General features: G+C 43.0%; 1 protein-coding gene across 4 annotated transcripts in view; it reads left to right on the top strand.

Annotated features, from left to right (window-relative positions):
• The first annotated feature begins 404 nt into the window (after positions 1 to 404).
• The window catches only part of ABCC10 (ATP binding cassette subfamily C member 10), a 37223-nt gene continuing 17828 nt past the window's right edge, over positions 405 to 19799 (top strand). For 2 of the 4 annotated variants that reach the window (XM_031964803.1, XM_031964801.1), the window contains exons 1-10: positions 411 to 667; positions 1333 to 1504; positions 3648 to 4872; positions 5241 to 5468; positions 6991 to 7147; positions 7803 to 7912; positions 8395 to 8474; positions 10753 to 10924; positions 14318 to 14416; positions 14500 to 14689. In XM_031964803.1, the coding sequence (XP_031820663.1) occupies positions 1344 to 1504; positions 3648 to 4872; positions 5241 to 5468; positions 6991 to 7147; positions 7803 to 7912; positions 8395 to 8474; positions 10753 to 10924; positions 14318 to 14416; positions 14500 to 14689 (2422 nt within the window). In that variant the 5' untranslated portion in view covers positions 411 to 667; positions 1333 to 1343. Of the gene's footprint in view, positions 668 to 783; positions 840 to 1332; positions 1505 to 3647; positions 4873 to 5240; positions 5469 to 6990; positions 7148 to 7802; positions 7913 to 8394; positions 8475 to 10752; positions 10925 to 14317; positions 14417 to 14499; positions 14690 to 19799 lie in introns of those variants that run through there. The other 2 variants (XM_031964805.1, XM_031964802.1) reach the window with 2 other exon arrangements.

Raw genomic sequence — 19799 nt, 5'->3', positions numbered from 1 at the left:
TATACTGCTTCAAAGCTTTCAAAGCAGTTTGCAGAGACCTTTCGGGACTTTCCCCAAGCGGTCTTCTCCCCTCAGCTGTGATCTAGTTTGGGGGAGGCACAATTCCGCTGCAAGCAGGAGTATAGCGTTCCTGTGGGGGGAGGCTACAGTTATCATTCGTCCCATTTCTCAGATGAAAACACTGAGGGTCACAAAGGAGTGTCTTGGGTCATAGGGTTAAGCGTCAGAGGCAGGAGGAGTTCCATTCTGTCCTCCCCGCAAGCTGATCCCTGGGGCCTTCCTGAAAGGGACCCCTAAACCCAAAGAGCTCCTTGGAGTTCAATCCTGGGTACTCAAAAAAAAAAAAAAAAAAAAAAAAAAGCTCAGGGAGCGCGCACGTAGGGACGAGGCGCGCACGTAGGGATGGAGGCAGCAGAGCGCACAGAGCGATGGGGCAAGCGCGTGCACGCTTAGAGTAAACTGGGGCGGCCTTGTGAGAAAGGCTAAGGCAAAGCGGGCTGGGGGAGGGGGCGCCCGTGACCAACACAGACTAGTGCTGCGGTAATCTGAGCCCGGCTGGAAGCTCACGCTTCAGGCCTGGAGTTCCGGGATCCTGGCGGCGGCGGCGGGACCGGGAAGAGGAGAACCGGGCCGGAGGCGGGCGCTTCCCCCTCCCCTTCCCTCGGAGGTACCGCGTGACCCCGGAGAGGGCCGCGGAGCTGCGCCGGGGCAATGGGGCAGAGGGGAAGCGGGCGGAGTGACGGGGTGGGGGGAGGGGCGGACAGCGGGGTGGGGGGAGGGGCGGAGAGCGGGCCCGAGGAGGGCGTGAGCGCGCTGTAGTCTGGAGCCAGAAAGCCCGGGTTCGAATCCTCGCTCCTGCTCCCTTCCCGGCCGGGCTTGAGCAAATTGCTGGGCTTCTCCGGGTTTCGGTTTACCTGTCAGTAACACGGGGCAGTTGCCCTACGCGCCCCACCTATGCCTCCCAATTTGCATCTCCGCGCAAGCTCTCCTTTCATTGTCCCTGCCCCCTGCGCCCCAGGCACCTCAGTCCCGGCCCCTCCAATCCCTGCGTTCCCGGACCTCTGTGTCGCCCGAATCCCGGGAGCCCTCTCCGGGAATCCCCGGCTCCCCCCGTGACTGATCTGAAGGCTCCCTCCTCCTCTCTCCGGGGGACGCGCCCCCCTCCCTGGGGCTCCCCCTAATTATTTCCCCTCGAGTCCCCCTCCCCCCGTCCTGGGCTCCGTAGTCAAAAACCTCCTAAGGTGGGGGAGGGGACGGGCCTCCCCCAGGTGCGGCTTTTCCCTTCTGCCCCTCCCTCCTCTAACCTTCTTTTCCTCCTCCCCCCTCCCCCAGGGGCAGCCGGAATGGAGAGGCTTTTGGTAAGACTGTGCGGCTCCAGCCGGGACGAGCCCTTCCCGCTCTGGGAAGCGGGCGCGGTGGGACACTGCTTTACCCAGCTGGGGCTCAGCTCCCTGGCTCACGTCCTCCTTGCCCTAACCAGCGCCTGCTACCTGGGCGCGCCGAGGTGGGTAGGGAAAGGGGCACGAAGCCCTCCTCCTTCTATTCCTACCCTTAGCGCGTCCAGCAGCCTTCTCAGCTTCCCTGCTACTCCTGCCTTGGGGGGTTTCCGTGCTACGTTTTATTATTATTTTATTTTTTTTGCATTTTCACCAAATTTGGGTGAAATATTCATTCCAGCCTTGTTTTCTTTGCCTTAAAGATGCGCACACTTTTGGGTACCAGTTTCTGGCTAACGTAACCAGTTTTAACCCTTGAGCTAAGAACACTTAAAATCTGACACGCAGAGAAACGTGATTGATTAAAGGGCGCAAAAGCAAGACTCTGCCTAGCTGTAGATCCCCCCCTTGCTCTGCACACAACCACTGTGTAGAAGCTAAAGTGACTCTCAGTGTTGTCCTGAGTACTTAGGGGTCATGAGATGGGGAGGATGGAACACGGAGAAAGCAGGTGGGAAATTGCTGGACTAGAATCTCCTAATCTTATGGGGAGCCACGGTCCTTGGCCTGGGGGAGACTGTTCACTCTGTTCCATTCTTCAGAAAACTTAACTAATGTTTGTCCCGACTTTAAGGAGGAGGCCCCAGTTCAACACATCTATACCACAGTCCTGAAAGCTCTGTAGAGTCTTTCCCTCCTCAGTCTATGAGGATCATAGTTTTATAGATGGAAGAGACTTCAGAGGTCTCTCTCAAACTCCCTCAGTATATACAAATAAGGAGCTTGGAGGCTAGAGATTTTAAGTGATTTGTCTAAAAAAGAAAAAATCACACAAATTGTTAGTAAGTAAAAAACCTTGGAATTTGATTCAGGATCAACTCTAGACCCAATGCTCTTTCCATTGTACCAAGCTACTACCCAACTTCATTAATTTCTCCCATGGCAGAGTAAAACAGAAAGATTAGTAAGTAAAAAAAATCTGAATTGATCCTCCACGAGCTATGTAACTTATGAAAATAAATATGTAAATAGCATTTTCACTCTTTTTTGTTGTTTGCTTGCATTTTGTCTTCTTTCTCATTTTTTTTCCCTTTTTGAGCTGACTTTTCTTGTGCAGCATGATAATTGTGGAAATATGTATAGAAGAATTGCATATTATTTATTTATTTATTTATTTAATAGCCTTTTATTTACAGGGTATATGCATGGGTAACTTTACAGCATTAACAATTGCCAAACCTCTTGTTCCATTTTTTCACCTCTTACCCCCCCACCCCCTCCCCCATATGGCAGGATGACCAGTAGATGTTAAGTACATTAAAATATAAATTAGATACACAATAAGTATACAGAATTGCATATTTTTAAACATATATTGGATTACTTGCCATCTAGGGAAAGGGGTGGGGAGGAAGGGGGGGAAATTGGGAACACATGGAACAAAAAAAAAGTTTGGTAAGGGTCAGTGTTGAAAAATTATCCGTGCATATGTTTTGATAATAAAAGGCTTTAATTAAAAAAATATTAATAATAAAAAGAAAATAGATATGTAAAACTCTCAAATCTAATTGTAAAGATATATAATCATTAGAACTATGTGGCTATACTTTGTTTTAAGTAATAGGGTGGAGAGTGTGTATGTAGCGTGCTTTTGTGTGTGTGAAATACATGCAAATCAAAATATTGACCCATGTTTCAGGTGCCCTAGTTGTGTTTGCCATTCACAAGACCCCTGAGTGAATTAAATCAGTCAACCAAAGAGAATGGTGGGAACTGGGGATAAAATATGTTGTAAAATGCAGTCATCCTGAATTTATGTGTTATGTAACTTGTGATGATAAGTGAAAAAATGAAATCTGGAGACCTGGATTCTAGTCTTGGCTTTGCTACTCATTAAAAGGACTCTGGGAGGTCCCTTTCCCTTACTGTGATTCAGATTCCTTTGGGGTGAAATGAAGGAAGCTAGATTAGACCATCCCTATGGCTCCTTCCAGATCTGGGACTTTATATTTTATGAATCTTTGCATATTGGGTTTTTTCTAATTGAATACAGCTCTAGATCCAAGTACAAAATAGTATATTGAAGAGATTTGGGTTAGAGACTGAGTTTATACATTAAAGAGTGGACTGGGTGAATCTTAGAAGACCTTCTGATAGAAAAGTTACAGTATTAATTTACCTCTTCCTTTGTCCCATCTGCAACTTCTCTAGGTATCCAGGTTCCCTTCCATCTCGTAGCCCAGGTTGGCGCCTTCGACTTGTTGTCTCCTTCCTGTTGTCAATCCTTCCATTATTGGATCTGTTCCCAGCTGCTATCCCTTCAAATGCAGTCCCTGGTCCCTTGGCATTAGAGGTGTTGGCAGGAGGTGTCACAGCGATTGCCTGGATCACTCACTGCTTGGCACTCCGGGCATTGGCTCAGTCCCACCGAAGACTTTCTCGTGGGCCTCTGATTTTGGCTCTGACGGCCCTCATGCCTGCCCCGGGCATGGTGCTGACCCTGCTGTGGCACTGTCAGCACGGGACCCTCCTGACCCCACTCCAGCTAGCACCTCTCTTCCGATTCTGCTTTGTAATATTGCAGCTGACCATGCTTCTGGCCTATTTCCTGGGGTGGGCAGTGCCTGGGGGCCAGACGCACCTAAGGTCTTGGGCCTCTGATGACCTCCTGCCTGAGCCACAGAGGCCAGAGGTGGCCGAGGATGGGGAAAGCTGGCTCTCACGCTTCTTCTATCTGTGGCTGGCCCCCTTGCTGGCCCGGGGGGCCCGGGGACAACTCCGCCAACCTCAGGACACTTGTTTGCTGCCCTACAGGCTGCAGACAGCCTGTCTCGCCCGACTCTTCAGGGCACATTGGAGGGAGCGGGCCAAGCTGTGGCTAGTCCTGTATGGAGCTTTTGGGCAACGCTACCTCGCATTGGGACTCCTGAAGTTGGCAGGGACCCTTCTGGGCTTCTCTGGTCCTCTGCTCCTTTCACTACTGGTTGGTTTCCTGGAGAATGAACGGGAGCCACTGAGTCAAGGAATACTCTACACAGTGGGACTTGCAGGCGGGGCAGTTCTGGGTGCTTTGCTGCAGAACCAGTATGGGTATGAATTGAAGAAGGTATCATTGCAAATTCGAGGAGCTGTGCTGGGAGCCATATATCATAAGACCCTCCATCTAGGGCCAGATCGCCCCTCTGTGGGCGAGGCACTGAACCTTCTGGGCACTGATTCTGAGCGGCTGCTTAACTTTGCTAATAGTTTCCATGAGGCCTGGGGCCTGCCCTTACAGTTGTCCATCACCCTTTACCTGCTCTACCAGCAGGTAGGCCTGGCCTTTCTAGGGGGGCTGGGCCTGGCACTGCTTCTGGTGCCTCTTAACAAAGTGATTGCTACCCGCATCATGGTCAAGAACAAGTCTATGCTCCAGCACAAGGATGCTCGAGTCAAGGTAAGGGGGCCAGACCCCCAGGCAATGCTGTCATGGTACAGATTGTTCTGCATCCCGCCCAGTTTCCTGGAATATTCTCATTTATGTTAGTCTTTTCAGAGTGCTTTTTGTTGATTAATTAGCATGCTTCTTATGACAACTGTGAATATCTGTACTCTCTGGCCAAACCTTCTTGGCTACCAGAGGCTCCAATAGCCCATGTCCACTTTATCCATGCTCATTGGCCTATGGGTGGGATGTTGTATGCTTTCTGGAAGCTCCCAAGTACCATCTGAAGCATGAAGTTGTTCCTAGTCTCTCTTTTTCCTTCCCCCATTTGGATGTTTTTTTTTTACCTTTTTGTGACCTCATCTTCCTCCTGTCTGCAGCTCATGACAGAATTGCTTCGCGGCATTCGGGTCATCAAGTTCTGTGGCTGGGAGCAAACTCTTGGCTCTCGAGTGCAGAAACACCGTGCCAAGGAACTTCAGCAGCTCCGCGTCATCAAGTACTTGGATGCAGCTTGTGTGTACCTGTGGGCTGCACTACCTGTTGTGATCTCCATTGTCATCTTTATCACCTATGTCCTCATGGGCCATCAGCTCACTGCTACCAAGGTGAGGGTTTGGACATCGGAGGACCCAGCATTGAAGGGGGAAGCATGTTGGGGATGGCCAGAGTGAAAATGGCAAGATCCTCTTTGGGGGGCTGATGTGAATGAAGGTCCAGATTCAAGTGAATCCCAGGCTATAGGATTGGAGACTGGGGAGAGGAAGAGTCCCCTTCTTCCCTGTCTAGGCAGAATCCTGAAGTGATTCTTCTCTGGTACCCATCTTATATTGGTTAACTGACAAAGCAAGTCCTCAAATTCCCTGAACTTCAACTTCTTAATAATTATAACAACAAATGGAGAAGGAAATGACAAGTCACTCTAGTATCTTTTCTAAGAAAACCTCAAATGGGGTCACAGAGAGTCAGACACGACTGAAATGGCTAAACAACAAGAGATTTTCATTAATAACATTTTATCAAAGAATATTATTATTACAAATAACTAGCATTTATATAGTGCCTACCATGTACTTCAAATACTGTTCTAAGTTCTTTATAAATATTATTTCATTTGATCTTCAAAACAACTGTATGGGGTAAGTGCTATTACTATTCACATTTTACAGTTGGAGAAACTGAGGTAGAAAGTGGTTAAGTGACTTTCCTAAAGTCATATAGCCAGTAATTATCTGGGGCTGAATTTGAATTTGTCTTCCTGACACCAAGCTCAGCACTCTATTCACTGTACCACCTAACTTATTTCTTCATCTTTAAATTGAAAATATTGAATCAATAAGTGTTTATTAAATGCTTACTGTGTGACATGGTGTAAGCATGGTGATAAAGATAGATATAAAAAATAAAGACAGTCTCTGCCCTCAGAGCTTATATTCAAAAGGAGGAGATAGCACAAAAGGAGAAATGTTGATTAGGGAAGAAAAATGAGGGGGTGGTAAGTATGGCCTTAAAGGAATAGATTGATCCATCCTATTCTAGATTCCAATCTAGAATGGAAGATTTGGTTTGATCATGGGTTCATGATTCCAGAGAGTGGGGGTGAAGGGGAGAGCAGGAGAAAAGCCATCACCAATCAAGAAAGTAGGATCCAAGGTGGCTAAGTGGTTCAGAGAAAAGAGTACTAGCTCTGGAGTCAGGAGGACCTGAGTTCAAATACAGTCTCAGACACTTGTTAGCTGTGTGACCCTGTACAAGTCACTTCTAGTTGTGTTTAAAAAAAAGAGAGAGAAAGAGAGAGATGGATCCACAAAGGCTCCAGTTTCTCCAGGATGGTAAAACAGCAGACTGGAGTGCAGGAGACTCAGGACCAGATGATTTCTAAGGATCATTCCATCTCTGACATTCTCTGATTCTATGATGTACCAGTTCTAGGTCTGAAGGGAATAAACTTAGGCTTCTTTAAATTGTTAGGATTAGTGGTGTCTCCTGCCTATATGGTTGGTCAAGACCCTCTGGACTCACTACTGAGCAGACCCCTTCTTTATTCTCCTTTATTACCCACAATCGTATTTCATACTTTGATCCTGGACTTCAGGTTACACTCTCTTTCTTTGTCCCCTTTTTTCCAAGGTATTCACAGCATTGGCACTGGTTGGTATGCTCATCTTCCCCCTCAACAATTTCCCCTGGGTGATCAACGGGCTTCTGGAGGCCAAGGTGTCTCTGGAGCGCCTACAGCACTTCCTCGACCTCCCAGACCATAATCCTCAGGCCTACTACAGTCCAGGTATTGTAGAGAAGGCAGCGAATGGGTATGGGATATGGAGAGAGTAGTACCTGGTAGCAGGCAGTGGGCCTGACAACTTCGAGAAGAGACAAAATTGTCTCAGTGGCACCCTGGGAATTTGGAGTTTCAACGATGTAAAGATGGTTGAGGTGAGAGGTATTCTTCCTCCCACAAGAGATGGATGGCTATCATCCCTGCTAACTTTATCTTGGTCTCAGGTTTGCAACTGTGGAGTGGTTGGTGAAAGGAGAAACCGCAGTTGATTTAAGAGTCAGGAGACCTGGGTCGGCTCTGAATCTTTCTATTGACTTTAGGCCTGGTTTTCCATGTGTAAAATGGGAATCAATAACTGTATTATCTTGTTAGAATCAAATAAGATAAGAGATATGGAAGTATTCTGAAGACTATAAAGTACTCTATGAATATAAGCACTTATGAGAGGAACCTGAGGGATCTGGGCAGGAACGCTGGCCAGAACTGGCAGGTCATTTAGGCAGGACAGGGCTGACCCCCATGGGTGAGTCATTTAGGACGCCCTTATTTTGCTTCTGCGTCCTCTCTCTCCCATCCCTACTCCAAGGAAGATGGGGTTGAATATCAGAGAGATTATCAGTGGGGAGCCTAACTCAAGTAACAGCTTTCCCTTTCCATTCAGATCCCCCCACAGAACCAGGAATAGTATTGGAGCTCCAAGAAGCCATATTCTCCTGGGACCCCACTGGAACAGGTCTGGAGACTTTCATCACTCACCTTAAAGTGAAGAAGGTCAGTGAGTCAGCACCTTATCCTAAGCCTCCCCTGGGTGGGAATCCCTAGACTGAACACTCTGATAATTTCTGATGATTTGTTGAGAATAGGAGAAAGAGAAAAATGATTCTTGTCCTTAGAAACCAAACCTGATGATTCTTTAATTCCAGACTTCAGGTTATTTGATAAGGTGGCAGAGGTAACATGGTTCTGGCCTTCAGAGAGCTTCTAGTTGAATGGAAAACATAGGACAAAGTTATAGACACATAAATAGGAAAATAAAAAAAGAACCAAAGAAAGTCAGGTAGCTCTAAAGATGTGGTCTTTATAAATGCTTGTCTATTTTCCTGGAAGACTTTTAGAAATATGATTGATCTTTATTTTATTAAAATAGCTTAGAAGGTAAAAGGGATACCATTGAGGTGTCTGGGAGGGGGCAAGGCAGGCTAGCCCTTCTGCAATCCCCAAGCTTGCTGGTCACTAATGGACATTTCTTTCAGGGTTCGTTGGTCGGCATTGTGGGGAAGGTGGGCTGTGGAAAGAGCTCTCTACTGGCCGCTATCTCTGGGGAGCTCCACAGGTAACTCTCTCTCAGATCCCCAGATGTCTCTCCTCCAACCCAGTGCTAAGCTTCAGGTCCACTTCTCTCACTTTCCCCACTTAACTCTTTCAACCTGATGCCCATCTTGTTTTGCATGACAGATTGAGGTGAAAAAGGGATTGACCAGGGGAAGCCAGGACCTGTATAAGAATTTCTAGGGGAAGCAGATTGGAATCAGGGGAAAAAGGAAGGAGGAGGAGGAGGAGAATTGGAGTATAAATTGTAGAGGAGGATTGGGAGAACAATAAAATTCTTTTTTTAATTAAATCAAACTTATCTTTAATTTATTTTTAAATTTAATATTATTTTATTTTTCCAATTACATGTAAAGATAGTTTTTAATATTCATTTTTATAAGACTGAGTTCCAGTTTTTTTCTCTCTCCATCACTTCCCTCTCCCCTCCCTAAGACAGAAAACAATCTGATATAGGTTGTACATGTACAATCATTTTAAGCATATTTCTATATTAATCATATTGTGAAAGAAAAACCAGAACAAAAGGAGAAAATCATGAGAAAGAAAAAGCCAGTAAATATAAAAATATATCCTTCTATCCATATTCAGTCTCTATAGCTCTCTCTATGGAGGTAAATGGCATTTTCTATCCCAAGTATATTGGAATTGTCTTGGATCACTGTATTGCTAAGAGGAACTAAGTCTATCACAGTTGATCATCACACAATGTTACTGTTATCGGATATAATCCTCTTTTGGAAGAACAATAAAATTCAGCCAACATAGAGCCCTCTAGTGAATGCAGGAGGCTCAGATTCCCTTCTGGTTCTCTCCTCCCATTTCCTTGGCCCTTTGGAGCATTCTTTACCCTACTTGAAGTTAAATTTTTGTGAGTGGGGAAAGTGTTTTGGATATGGAAATAAAAGGGAAGAATACTTCATAGTATTATTACTATTTGATAAGCCCTCACTGAGGAGAAAGGGGCTAATTGAGATTGGAAGATATAAAATAAAAATAGATTTGTCCTCTGACCTCATCAGAGAAGAGATAGTAGTGTTTAAAGGAGACCAACAGATGCTTAAAATGTAAAATTAGATGCATGCAAATGGTATCTGGATCACTTTCCATTTTTTAAAAAAATGTAACCTATAGATATGAAAATGACATTCTCAGGCTGATTGGTTACTCCCATTGAGCTTTTTCTTCTGTAGGAGAATAAGATGAAAGAGTCCAATTCAATGAATATTTATTTTCATAAGTACTTGCCTGTATTAGATGGAAAGTAATATTACACTGGGCTGTCCAGAGTCTTCTGCCAGCTCTCTGCAATGCACTTCGCTAGCCAGCAAGTGGTAGTTTGGGCCAAGTGATCAGGGAGCAGTTTCTCCCCGTGCATGCAAAGCTCAGTGCCCAAGCCAGAAGCCATAATCCAGGCGTTATCTGTGTAATCTTCTAGTCAGCCAGCTTGTGGGTCCTGATAACCACTTACTGGGAAGGGAAGGGAATTAGCATTTATATAGCACCAACTCTTTGTTAGTGCTCTTTTTACAAGTACTTTTATTTTACAAATATCTCATTTGATCCTCAACAACAACCATGTGATCTGGGTACTGTTATTATTCCCATTTTATAATTGAGGAAAGTGAGATAAATAGAGGTTAAGTGAGTTGCCCAGAGTCATACAACCATGTAAGCATGTGAGGCCATGTTTGAACTCAGTTCTCCCTGTCTCCAGGCCCAGAGCTCTACCCACTGAGCCACCTAGCTGCCTGCAAGGCAAACATAGGTGAAGTGACTTGCTCAAGGACACACAGCCATTAAGTGTCTGAAGCCTTATTTGAACTTGGCTCTTCCTGACTCCAGGCCTAGGACCTCACTACCTGCTTTTGATATAGGGAGGGAATTGACAGATAGCTAGATAGAAAGCAATGTGAACCATTGGACAGGGCACCGAGTTAGGAGTCTGAGGACCTATCACTGTCTCCTCCTTTCTGACCTTGGGCAACACGTTCCAGGAAAATCTTTTTAGAAGAGGATTGGCCAGCTGGGTAATGCAGTGGATAGAGCCCTAAGTCAGGAGGACCCACGTTCAAATCCAACCTCAGACACTTGCAGTAACCCTAGGCAAGTGATCCCAAATTTTCTCTGAAAGACAGAGAAAGAGACAGAGACACAGAGATAGCGACAGAGAGAGAAGAAAACAGTTTAGAATTGAAATGTGGTAGGACCCAGAAGGGAACAGTTATTGTTCATGCTTCACCACTTCCCCTTCACCCACACGCACCCCTGGCTTCCCACAGGTTGAGTGGTCAGATTGCTGTGGCTGGGCTGCTTGAAGGCTTCGGTCTGGCCACCCAGGAACCTTGGATCCAGTTTGCCACCATTCGGGACAACATCCTCTTTGGGAAAGCATTTGACGCTCATCTCTATTGGAAGGTGTTGGAGGCTTGTGCTCTCCATGATGACCTTGCTGTGAGTGCCCTCAACTCCTGGTGACTTCTTTCCTCTGGAGGAAGGGGCATCCCCAGCCCCAGCTCCAGCCCTGAAGGTATTCTCCCCAGGCTCACCTGGGGCCCAGAGAAGTAAGGTGGGCATCTGAGTGAAGTGTGTGGTATAAGGTTTTCTGGCCCCATGATGCTGCAGACCCTTAGGGAGTTAACTCCCTTCAGGTGAGGCTAGAAAGTGCTGAGACCTCCCTAGGAAACTGGGACCAGACGCTTAGGATTTTTCTGAGATGGAGGAAGAAGAGAAAAGTAAGTTCCACAACTCTTCCATGATCCTCCACTCATCACTTTGTTATGTCCCCAGGAATTCTAGGACTGCTTTCCTTATCATTCTCCCCTGGAGGAGCCTGAAAGCTCTCTAGGGCTGGAGGAAATGGGATGGCTTGGACTTGAGGAATTCTGTATCCCTTCTGTTGGTGCATGTGCTTTGACTACAGGGTTCCCCATACCCTGGATGCTGGGTCACCTGGGCAAATTACTTTGCTTGTGTTGATCTGCGTTCGTACCAGTGAAATTACAGTTACAGTTTTCAAAAACAAAAACAAAAATCAAAGGCTTGTAGTCAGAACCAAATCCCACCTCTAACTACAGATAGTCTTAGCTCCACTTCAAAATTGAGTGTCATTGTTCTTCCTTCATTTTTGAAGAGGACCAATGATATTGTGGGTGATTGTACATTAATTGGATTTAAGTGGAACAGAGTAGCAGAGTCATCAGCTTCAGTCTCTCTTCCTGAGTCATCCAAGTCCAGCGTCAAGGACTGGGGATGGCCTGGGAAACTTGGGTTTCTTCCATGTCTGACCAAGCTCTAAGCACTGCACAGCACTTTTTTTTTTTTTTTTTTAATTTAATAGCCTTTTATTTACAGGTTATATGCATGGGTAACTTTACAGCATTAACAACTGCCAAACCTCTTGTTCCAATTTTTTTTTTTTTTTTAATTTTATTTTTATTTTTTTTTATTTAATAGCCTTTAATTTACAGGATATATACATGGGTAACTTTACAGCATTAACAATTGCCAAACCTCTTGTTCCAATTTTTCACCTCTTACTCCCCACCCTCCCTAAATGGCAGGATGACAGTAGATGTTAAATATATTAAAATATAACTTAGATACACAATAAGTATACATGACCAAAACATTATTTTGCTGTACAAAAAGAATCAGACTCTGAATTATTGTACAATTAGCTTGTGAAGGAAATCAAAGATGCAGGTGTGCATAAATATAGGGACTGGGAATTCAATGTAATGGTTTTAGTCATCTCCCAGAGTTCTTTTTCTGGGTATAGCTAGTTCAGTTCATTACTGCTCCATTAGAAATGATTTGGTTGATCTCGTTGCTGAGGATGGCCTGATCCATCAGGACTGGTCATCATCTAGTATTGTTGTTGAAGTATATAATGATCTCCTGGTCCTGCTCATTTCACTTAGCATCAGTTCGTGTAAGTCTCTCCAGGCCTTTCTGAAATCATCCTGTTGGTCATTTCTTACAGAACAGTAATATTCCATAATTTTCATATACCACAATTTATTCAGCCATTCTCCAACTGATGGACATCCATTCAGTTTCCAGTTTCTAGCCACTACAAAAGGGCTGCCACAAACATTCGTGCACATACAGGTCCCTTTCCTTCTTTTATAATCTCTTTGGGATATAATCCCAGTAGTAACACTGCTGGATCAAAGGGTATGCACAGTTTGATAACTTTTTGAGCATAGTTCCAAACTACTCTCCAAAATGGTTGGATTCGTTCACAACTCCACCAACAATGAATCAATGTCCCAGTTTTCCCGCATACCCTCCAACAATCATCATTATTTTTTCCTGTCATCTTAGCCAATCTGACAGGTGTGTAGTGGTATCTTAGAGTTGTCTTAATTTGTTCCAATTTTTCACCTCTTACCCCCACCCCTCTCCCCAGATGGCAGGATGACCAGTAGATGTTAAATACATTAAAATATAAATTAGATGCACAATAAGTATACATGACCAAAACATTATTTTGGCACAGCACTTATTTTGGCTGCCTTTATGATCATGGGAATAAATTGTTTCCATTCACTCCTTTGGCCAGGGGAAATCTTCACACAGTTGGGCTAGATTCCTGCTAACTCACCAACAGGTCTGAGGCCTGTTGGTTACCCTCCACCTGGTTTAGCCCATCTGTAAGGTTCTTTGTTCTGTTTTCTTGGAGGTCTCTGGGAGCAGCCTTCGTTTCAGTTCAATAATCACTATGAGAATAGCCAGGTGTTAAAGTCCAGATCTTTTATTATCTCCTTCCTGGGACTGGGCAGCTTTCTGGGGAGCCTTTCAGTCTGGCCGTGGTCTCACTGGGGGAAGTGCAGGAGGCCAGAGCAGCCACCAGGAGCCTGACTGAAGGTGAAGTGAATTTCTGTCTCCTTGGCTCTGAGAGCTTCTAGAGCTTGTCCTCTGTGGTTCTCAGTCACTGCTTATATGCTCCACACTGAATATTAAACCAATCATTATATCACTAGGAAATCATTATTTCTTGTAAGATTAAATCAATCATACTGAATTTAGAGAACTGTTAAGCACCATGCTAAACTAGATAAACATTGTCTCATCAATTCCACTTAGTACCTTGTAATCATCCTTGTTTCAAGTTCAGAGTTCTGGCCCATAACACCCGTCTACCAAAATGGTTTGCCAGGGCTCATGCTGTACATGCTACAACTTCTTGGAACTGCAGGTGAGCATTGGGTGGCAAGTAAACCTCAAAGGTAGATGGATGAGCAGTGCTGAAAAGGGTTTAGCAAACCTAATTTGCTGGGATTTTCAGGGAAGACTAGCACAAATGAAAAACTGGAGGTCCAGAGAAATTAGATGACTTTCCTGTAGTTACACAGCTCGTGAGTAAGCAGAAGAAGAATTCTAGCATGGAATAGCATAGAAGGGTCTTTCCTGACCTGTGGAATAAAACAGCTTATATTTCTGTAGAACACATTAATATTAACAAAATGCTTTTCACATGGAATATATTTCTTTCGATCCTTATGGCAGCTTTGGGTGTGAGACAGGTATTGATCCCATGCATATATATGCATTTATTTATTTCACTTTTACAACTGCAACTCTCAGCATCTCTGTCTTTTTTTATCTCACATATTTTTTTTTCTCCCATAGCTTTCTATTCATCCTATGTAAAGTTTTTCCTCTATTCAGGTGCTATCCCATTTTACAAATTAGAAAGTAGAAAAACTTCAATGAGTTGTCCAGGATCATATAACTAATATATCATAGATCCGAGTCTCAGTTCCAGGCCTTAAAACTCCAAATTTAAGGAGAAGTTGTTGCAGTTGTGGTTTGTACTCCAACATTCTGCTATGCCCACAGATTCTGCCTGATGGAGACCTGACAGAAGTGGGAGAGAAAGGTGTAACCCTCAGTGGTGGACAGAGGGCCCGTATTGCCCTTGCTCGAGCTGTCTACCAGGTAAGTGGGGGAAAGGAGAAAGTTGGGGTCTGGGAGGTCCGTGCTTTCACTTGGTAGTACCTTTTTCCATTGTTTCTCTTCAGGAGAACAAGTTGTACCTCCTGGATGATCCCCTTGCTGCTGTGGATGCTGATGTGGCCAACCACTTGCTGCATAAGTGTATTCTGGGCATCCTAGGAGACACCACCCGGCTGCTCTGTACCCATCGGGTAGAATATCTGGAGAAGGCTGACGTGGTGCTGCTGCTGAAGAGTGGGCGCATCATCCAAGCAGGTACCTTGGGGTTGAGGGCAGATGAAGCAGAGAGAGTGGCTTCTAAGTATCAGCTTTCCTGTCAGGGCTGAAATTCTATTCACTCAGTATTTCATGGGTGCTTACTCTGTGTGCAAAGAGCTGAGGACAAAAAGACAAACGTTTTTAAAATAGTTCTTTGCTTTCTTTGTTGTCTAGTCTTTTTCAGTTATGTCTAATTCTTCATGATTCCACTTGGGGTTTTCTTAGCAGAGATAAAGGAATGGTTTGCCATTTCCTTTTCCAGCTCATTTTACAGATGAGGAAATTGAGCTGAACAGGGCTAAGTGACTTGTCCAGGGTCACACAGCTTGAAAGTGAGGCCATATTTGAACTAGGGAAGAAGAGTCTCTGACTCCAGGTCCAGCGCTCTATCCACTGCGTCACCTAGCTGTCCACCTGTTTGCCTTCTAGGAGCTCATAAAGAGATGAGTAAATACAAGATAATTTGAGGAAGCACAACTAACGTAATAAGGGGTAGCTTCTTGAAAGGAGTAGTGCCTGAGTGTCTTTGAAGGAGGCTGGAACGGTTAGGGGTTGGAAGGGAGATGGGATGTCTAAGCTTGGCAACAATGTGTACAGACACCTCACCACCATGTGGATGGAACCCAGGGAGCAGTGGCTAAACTGATGCCATTGGGAAATAGAGTGTAGGGAGGGGAATGGTGTCTGAAAAGGAAGCCTGGAGCCGTATTATAAAGGTCTTAGTGAGGAGTCTGTGTGATCCGAGAGGCAGGGCCAAAGTTCTAGAGCAGAGGAGCAACATGGTCAGACTGGGGCCTTAGGAAGATGTGGTGGGCAGGTGCGTCTAGGGGACTGCAAAGGGGAGACCCCAGAGCAGGGACACCAGTTAGGAAGCTCTTGCAAGTGAGAGGAGATGAGAGTCTAAACTATGATAATGGCTATGTTGGAGGTGAAAGGGATAGAAGAGAGTGTTATTGTAGAGGTAGAAATAAGAAAAAATGGACAACATGCTGGCTATGAGAGAAGGAAGGAAGGAACCACTTATTAAGCACCTGCTATGTGCCAGGCACTGTGCTAAGTGTTTTATCAATATTATTTCATTTGATCCTCACGATGACCTGGTGAGGTTACACTATTATTTTCTCTGTTGAACAGTTGAGGAAACCAAGACAGAGGTTAAGGTATCCAGCTAGTAAATGTCTGAGGCCAGATTTGAACTGACCCAAAGCTGGTGCTCTATCTACTGCACCACCTAACCTACCCCCAAAAGAAGTAAGGATAGGATAGGATTTAAAGAATACCAGCAATGAAGAGATTGTTAATCTTGAGTCACTGCAGTACCTGAAAATTGGGACTTCTGTACTCAGGTCCTTGCTTTGCCAAAAGGATGGCTGGAGTGACTGTGGGCAAGTTATTACCCCTTTGGGGATTCTGGCTCTTAACCTTCATTATATAATATATAGAATCATTCCCAGATTTCTAGGACTGGTATGAGCATGAAATGAAAGGGGAGATGGGAAAAGAAAAGAATTAGTAAAATATATGAATAGAATTTTGTCAGAAGAAGGGGAGATAGCTTGGAGATTTGTGAATCTAATTACCTTGGGGCCTTTGGGAGAGCTGAAGCTCAGAGGGAAGTGAGATTTTACATAAAAAGGCTTGGAGAAAATGGTTTGGAGAGCAGGTTTGAGAAATTACAAGCCATGGTAGCTTCCTAATCAGGAACTAGCCCACTGAGACTGCTCAGTGAATATAAACCCATTTTTGCCAAACCTCAAAAAAAAAAAAAGAGAGAGAGAGAGAGAGATTACAAGCCATGTATAATTGATGTCATATTGCTTGCCTTGTCAAGGGGTAAGAGAAGAGTAGGAATAAGGGGAAAGATTTGGAACTTGAAATTTTTTAAAAAATGAATGTTAAAAAATACTTTAAATGTAAATGGGAAATATTTAATTAAATAAATAAAATATATTTAAAAAAAAAAAAAAAAGAAATTATGAGACACAACATGGCTTAGTTGCAGTAGAAGACTCCTGTACTTGGAGTCAGAATTTGTTAATTTTGTTCAATTATCTAGTTATGTCTGACTCTTTGTGATCCTATATACCATATTGTCCATAAGGTTTTCTTGACCAAGATACTAGAGTAGTTTGCTATTTCCTTCTCCAGTGGATTAAGGCAAAGAGAGGTTAAGGGACTTGTCCAGCTAGTAAGAGTCCAAGATTGGTTTTGAACTCAGATCTTCCTGAGTCCAGACCCAGCATACTAGTCACTGAACCAACTAGTTGCCTCAATTGAGGAACATGTGAATCCAAATGTCACTTTTGACACTTAGTGGCTGAGCGAAAATTGGCAAAGCATTTAACTTACTTTCTGAGTCTGTTACTTCATCTTAACATAGTGGATAACAATACTAGTTGCAGTTGTTCTGAAAAAAGGTCTGAGGTTTTTAGTGGTCTTCACATTCAAGATGAGTCAGCAGTATAATATAGAGGCCCTAAAAGTTTTTTTTTTTTTTTTTTTTTAAATTTAATAGCCTTTTATTTACAGGATATATACATGGTAACTTTACAGCATTAACAATTGCCAAACCTCTTGTTCCAATTTTTCACCTCTTACCCCACCCCTCCCTAAATGGCAGGATGACCCGTAGATGTTAAATATATTAAAATATAACTTAGATACATAATAATTATACATGACCAAAACGTTATTTTGCTGTACAAAAAGAATCAGACTCTGAATTATTGTACAATTAGCTTGTGAAGGAAATCAAAAATGCAGGTGTGCATAAATATAGGGATTGGGAATTCAATGTAATGGTTTTTAGTCATCCCCAGAGTTCTTTTTCTGGGTATAGCTGGTTCAGTTCATTACTGCTCCCTTAGAAATGATTTGGTTGATCTTGTTGCTGAGGATGGCCTGATCCATCAGAACTGGTCATCATCTAGTATTGTTGTTGAAGTATATAATGATCTCCTGGTCCTGCTCATTTCACTCAGCATCAGTTCGTTAAGTCTCTCCAGGCCTTTCTGAAATCATCCTGTTGGTCATTTCTTACAGAACAGTAATATTCCATAATTTTCATATACCACAATTTATTCAGCCATTCTCCAACTGATGGACATCCATTCAGTTTCCAGTTTCTAGCCACTACAAAAGGGCTGCCACAAACATTCGTGACATACAGGTCCCTTTCCTTCTTTATAATCTCTTTGGGATATAATCCCAGTAGTAACACTGCTGGATCAAAGGGTATGTATAGTTTGATAACTTTTTGAGCATAGTTCCAAACTACTCTCCAAAATGGTTGGATTCGTTCACAACTCCACCAACAATGAATCAATGTCCCAGTTTTCCACATCCCTCCAACAATCATCATTATTTTTTCCTGTCATTTTAGCCAATCTGACAGGTGTGTAGTGGTATCTTAGAGTTGTCTTAATTTGCATTTCTCTGATTAATAATGACTTGGAGCATCTTTTCATATGACTAGAAATAGTTTCAATTTCTTCATCTGAGAATTGTCTGTTCATATCCTTTGACCATTTTTCAATTGGAGAATGGCTTGATTTTTTATAAATTAGAGTTAATTCTCTATATATTTTGGAAATGAGGCCTTTATCAGAACCTTTGACTGTAAAAATATTTTCCCAGTTTATTGCTTCCTTCTAATCTTGTCTGCATTAGATTTGTTTGTACAAAAACTTTTCAGTTTGGTATAATCAAAATTTTCTATTTTGTGGTCAGTAATGATCTCTAGTTCTGCTTTGGTCATAAAGACCTTCCCTTCCACAGGTCTGAGATGTAAACTATCCTATGTTCCTCTAATTTATTAATGATTTCATTCTTTATGCCTAGGTCATGAACCCATTTTGACCTTATCTTGGTGTACGGTCGTTAAGTATGGATCAATGCCTAGTTTCTGCCATATTAGTTTCCAATTTTCCCAGCAATTTTTATCAAACAGTAAGTTCTTATCCCAAAAGCTGGGATCTTTGGGTTTATCAAAGACTAGGTTGCTATATTTGTTGACTGTTTTATCCCTTGAACCTACTTCTATTCCACTGATCAACTAATCTATTCTTAGCCAATACTAAATAGTTTTGGTAACTGCTGCTCTATAATATAATTTTAGATCTGGTACAGCTAAGCCACCATCATTTGATTTTTTTTCATTAATTCCCTTGAAATTCTTGACCTTTTGTTTTTCCATATGAACTTTGTTGTTATTTTTTCTAGGTCATTAAAATAGTTTTTTGGGAGTCTGATTGGTATAGCGCTAAATAAATAGATTAGTTTAGGTAATATTGTCATCTTTATTATATTTGTTCTCCCTATCCAAGAGCATTTAATATTTTTCCAATTGGTTAGATCAGACTTAATTTGTGTGAAAAGTGGTCTGTAATTTTGCTCATAAAGTTTCTGATTTTCCCTTGGCAGATAGATTCCTAAATATTTTATATTATCAGTAGTTACTTTAAATGGAATTTCTCTTTGTAACTCTGACTGTTGGATTTTGTTAGTGATATATAAGAATGCTGATGACTTATGTGGGTTTATTTTATAACCAGCAACTTTTCTAAAGTTGTGGATTATTTCTAATAACTTTTTAGCAGAATCTCTGGGGTTCTCTAAGTATACCATCATGTCATCGGCAAAGAGTGATAATTTGGAGGCCCTAAAAGTTAATACAATTATTCTTTCCACATCGACGGGGTTAAGGGCACAGTACTCCTGTGATTTGGAAAATCCACATAAAATGTTTTTGGCCCTCCCTTTACACCAAATAAGAAATCTAATTTTTTTTTCTTTTATGGAATGTTTTCAGTACCATATTGTAAAATTTGGGTTGATATTATATAAAACTATATATATATATATAGTACATGTCTGAACTTCTAATTTTGTGTGTGTGTGTTATCTTTTGGCCTTCACATGTGGCTTCTACAAAACTCCCCCCAAATTTTCACTTAATTTCTTATGTTGACCTGTGACATAAAAACTGCAATGGGGAAAGTTGTGATAAAGGATAACCGTATATTCTTAGATTCCATTACGAAGGGCATCATCTTTCAGGAATAGGAAGATAATAATCCTACTGAGCACATAGGTAGCACAGTAGAGG

This window comes from Sarcophilus harrisii, chromosome 4 (assembly GCF_902635505.1).
Source record: "Sarcophilus harrisii chromosome 4, mSarHar1.11, whole genome shotgun sequence".
Lineage (NCBI taxonomy): Eukaryota > Metazoa > Chordata > Mammalia > Dasyuromorphia > Dasyuridae > Sarcophilus > Sarcophilus harrisii.
This window is presented reverse-complemented; position numbering and strand designations above follow the sequence as displayed.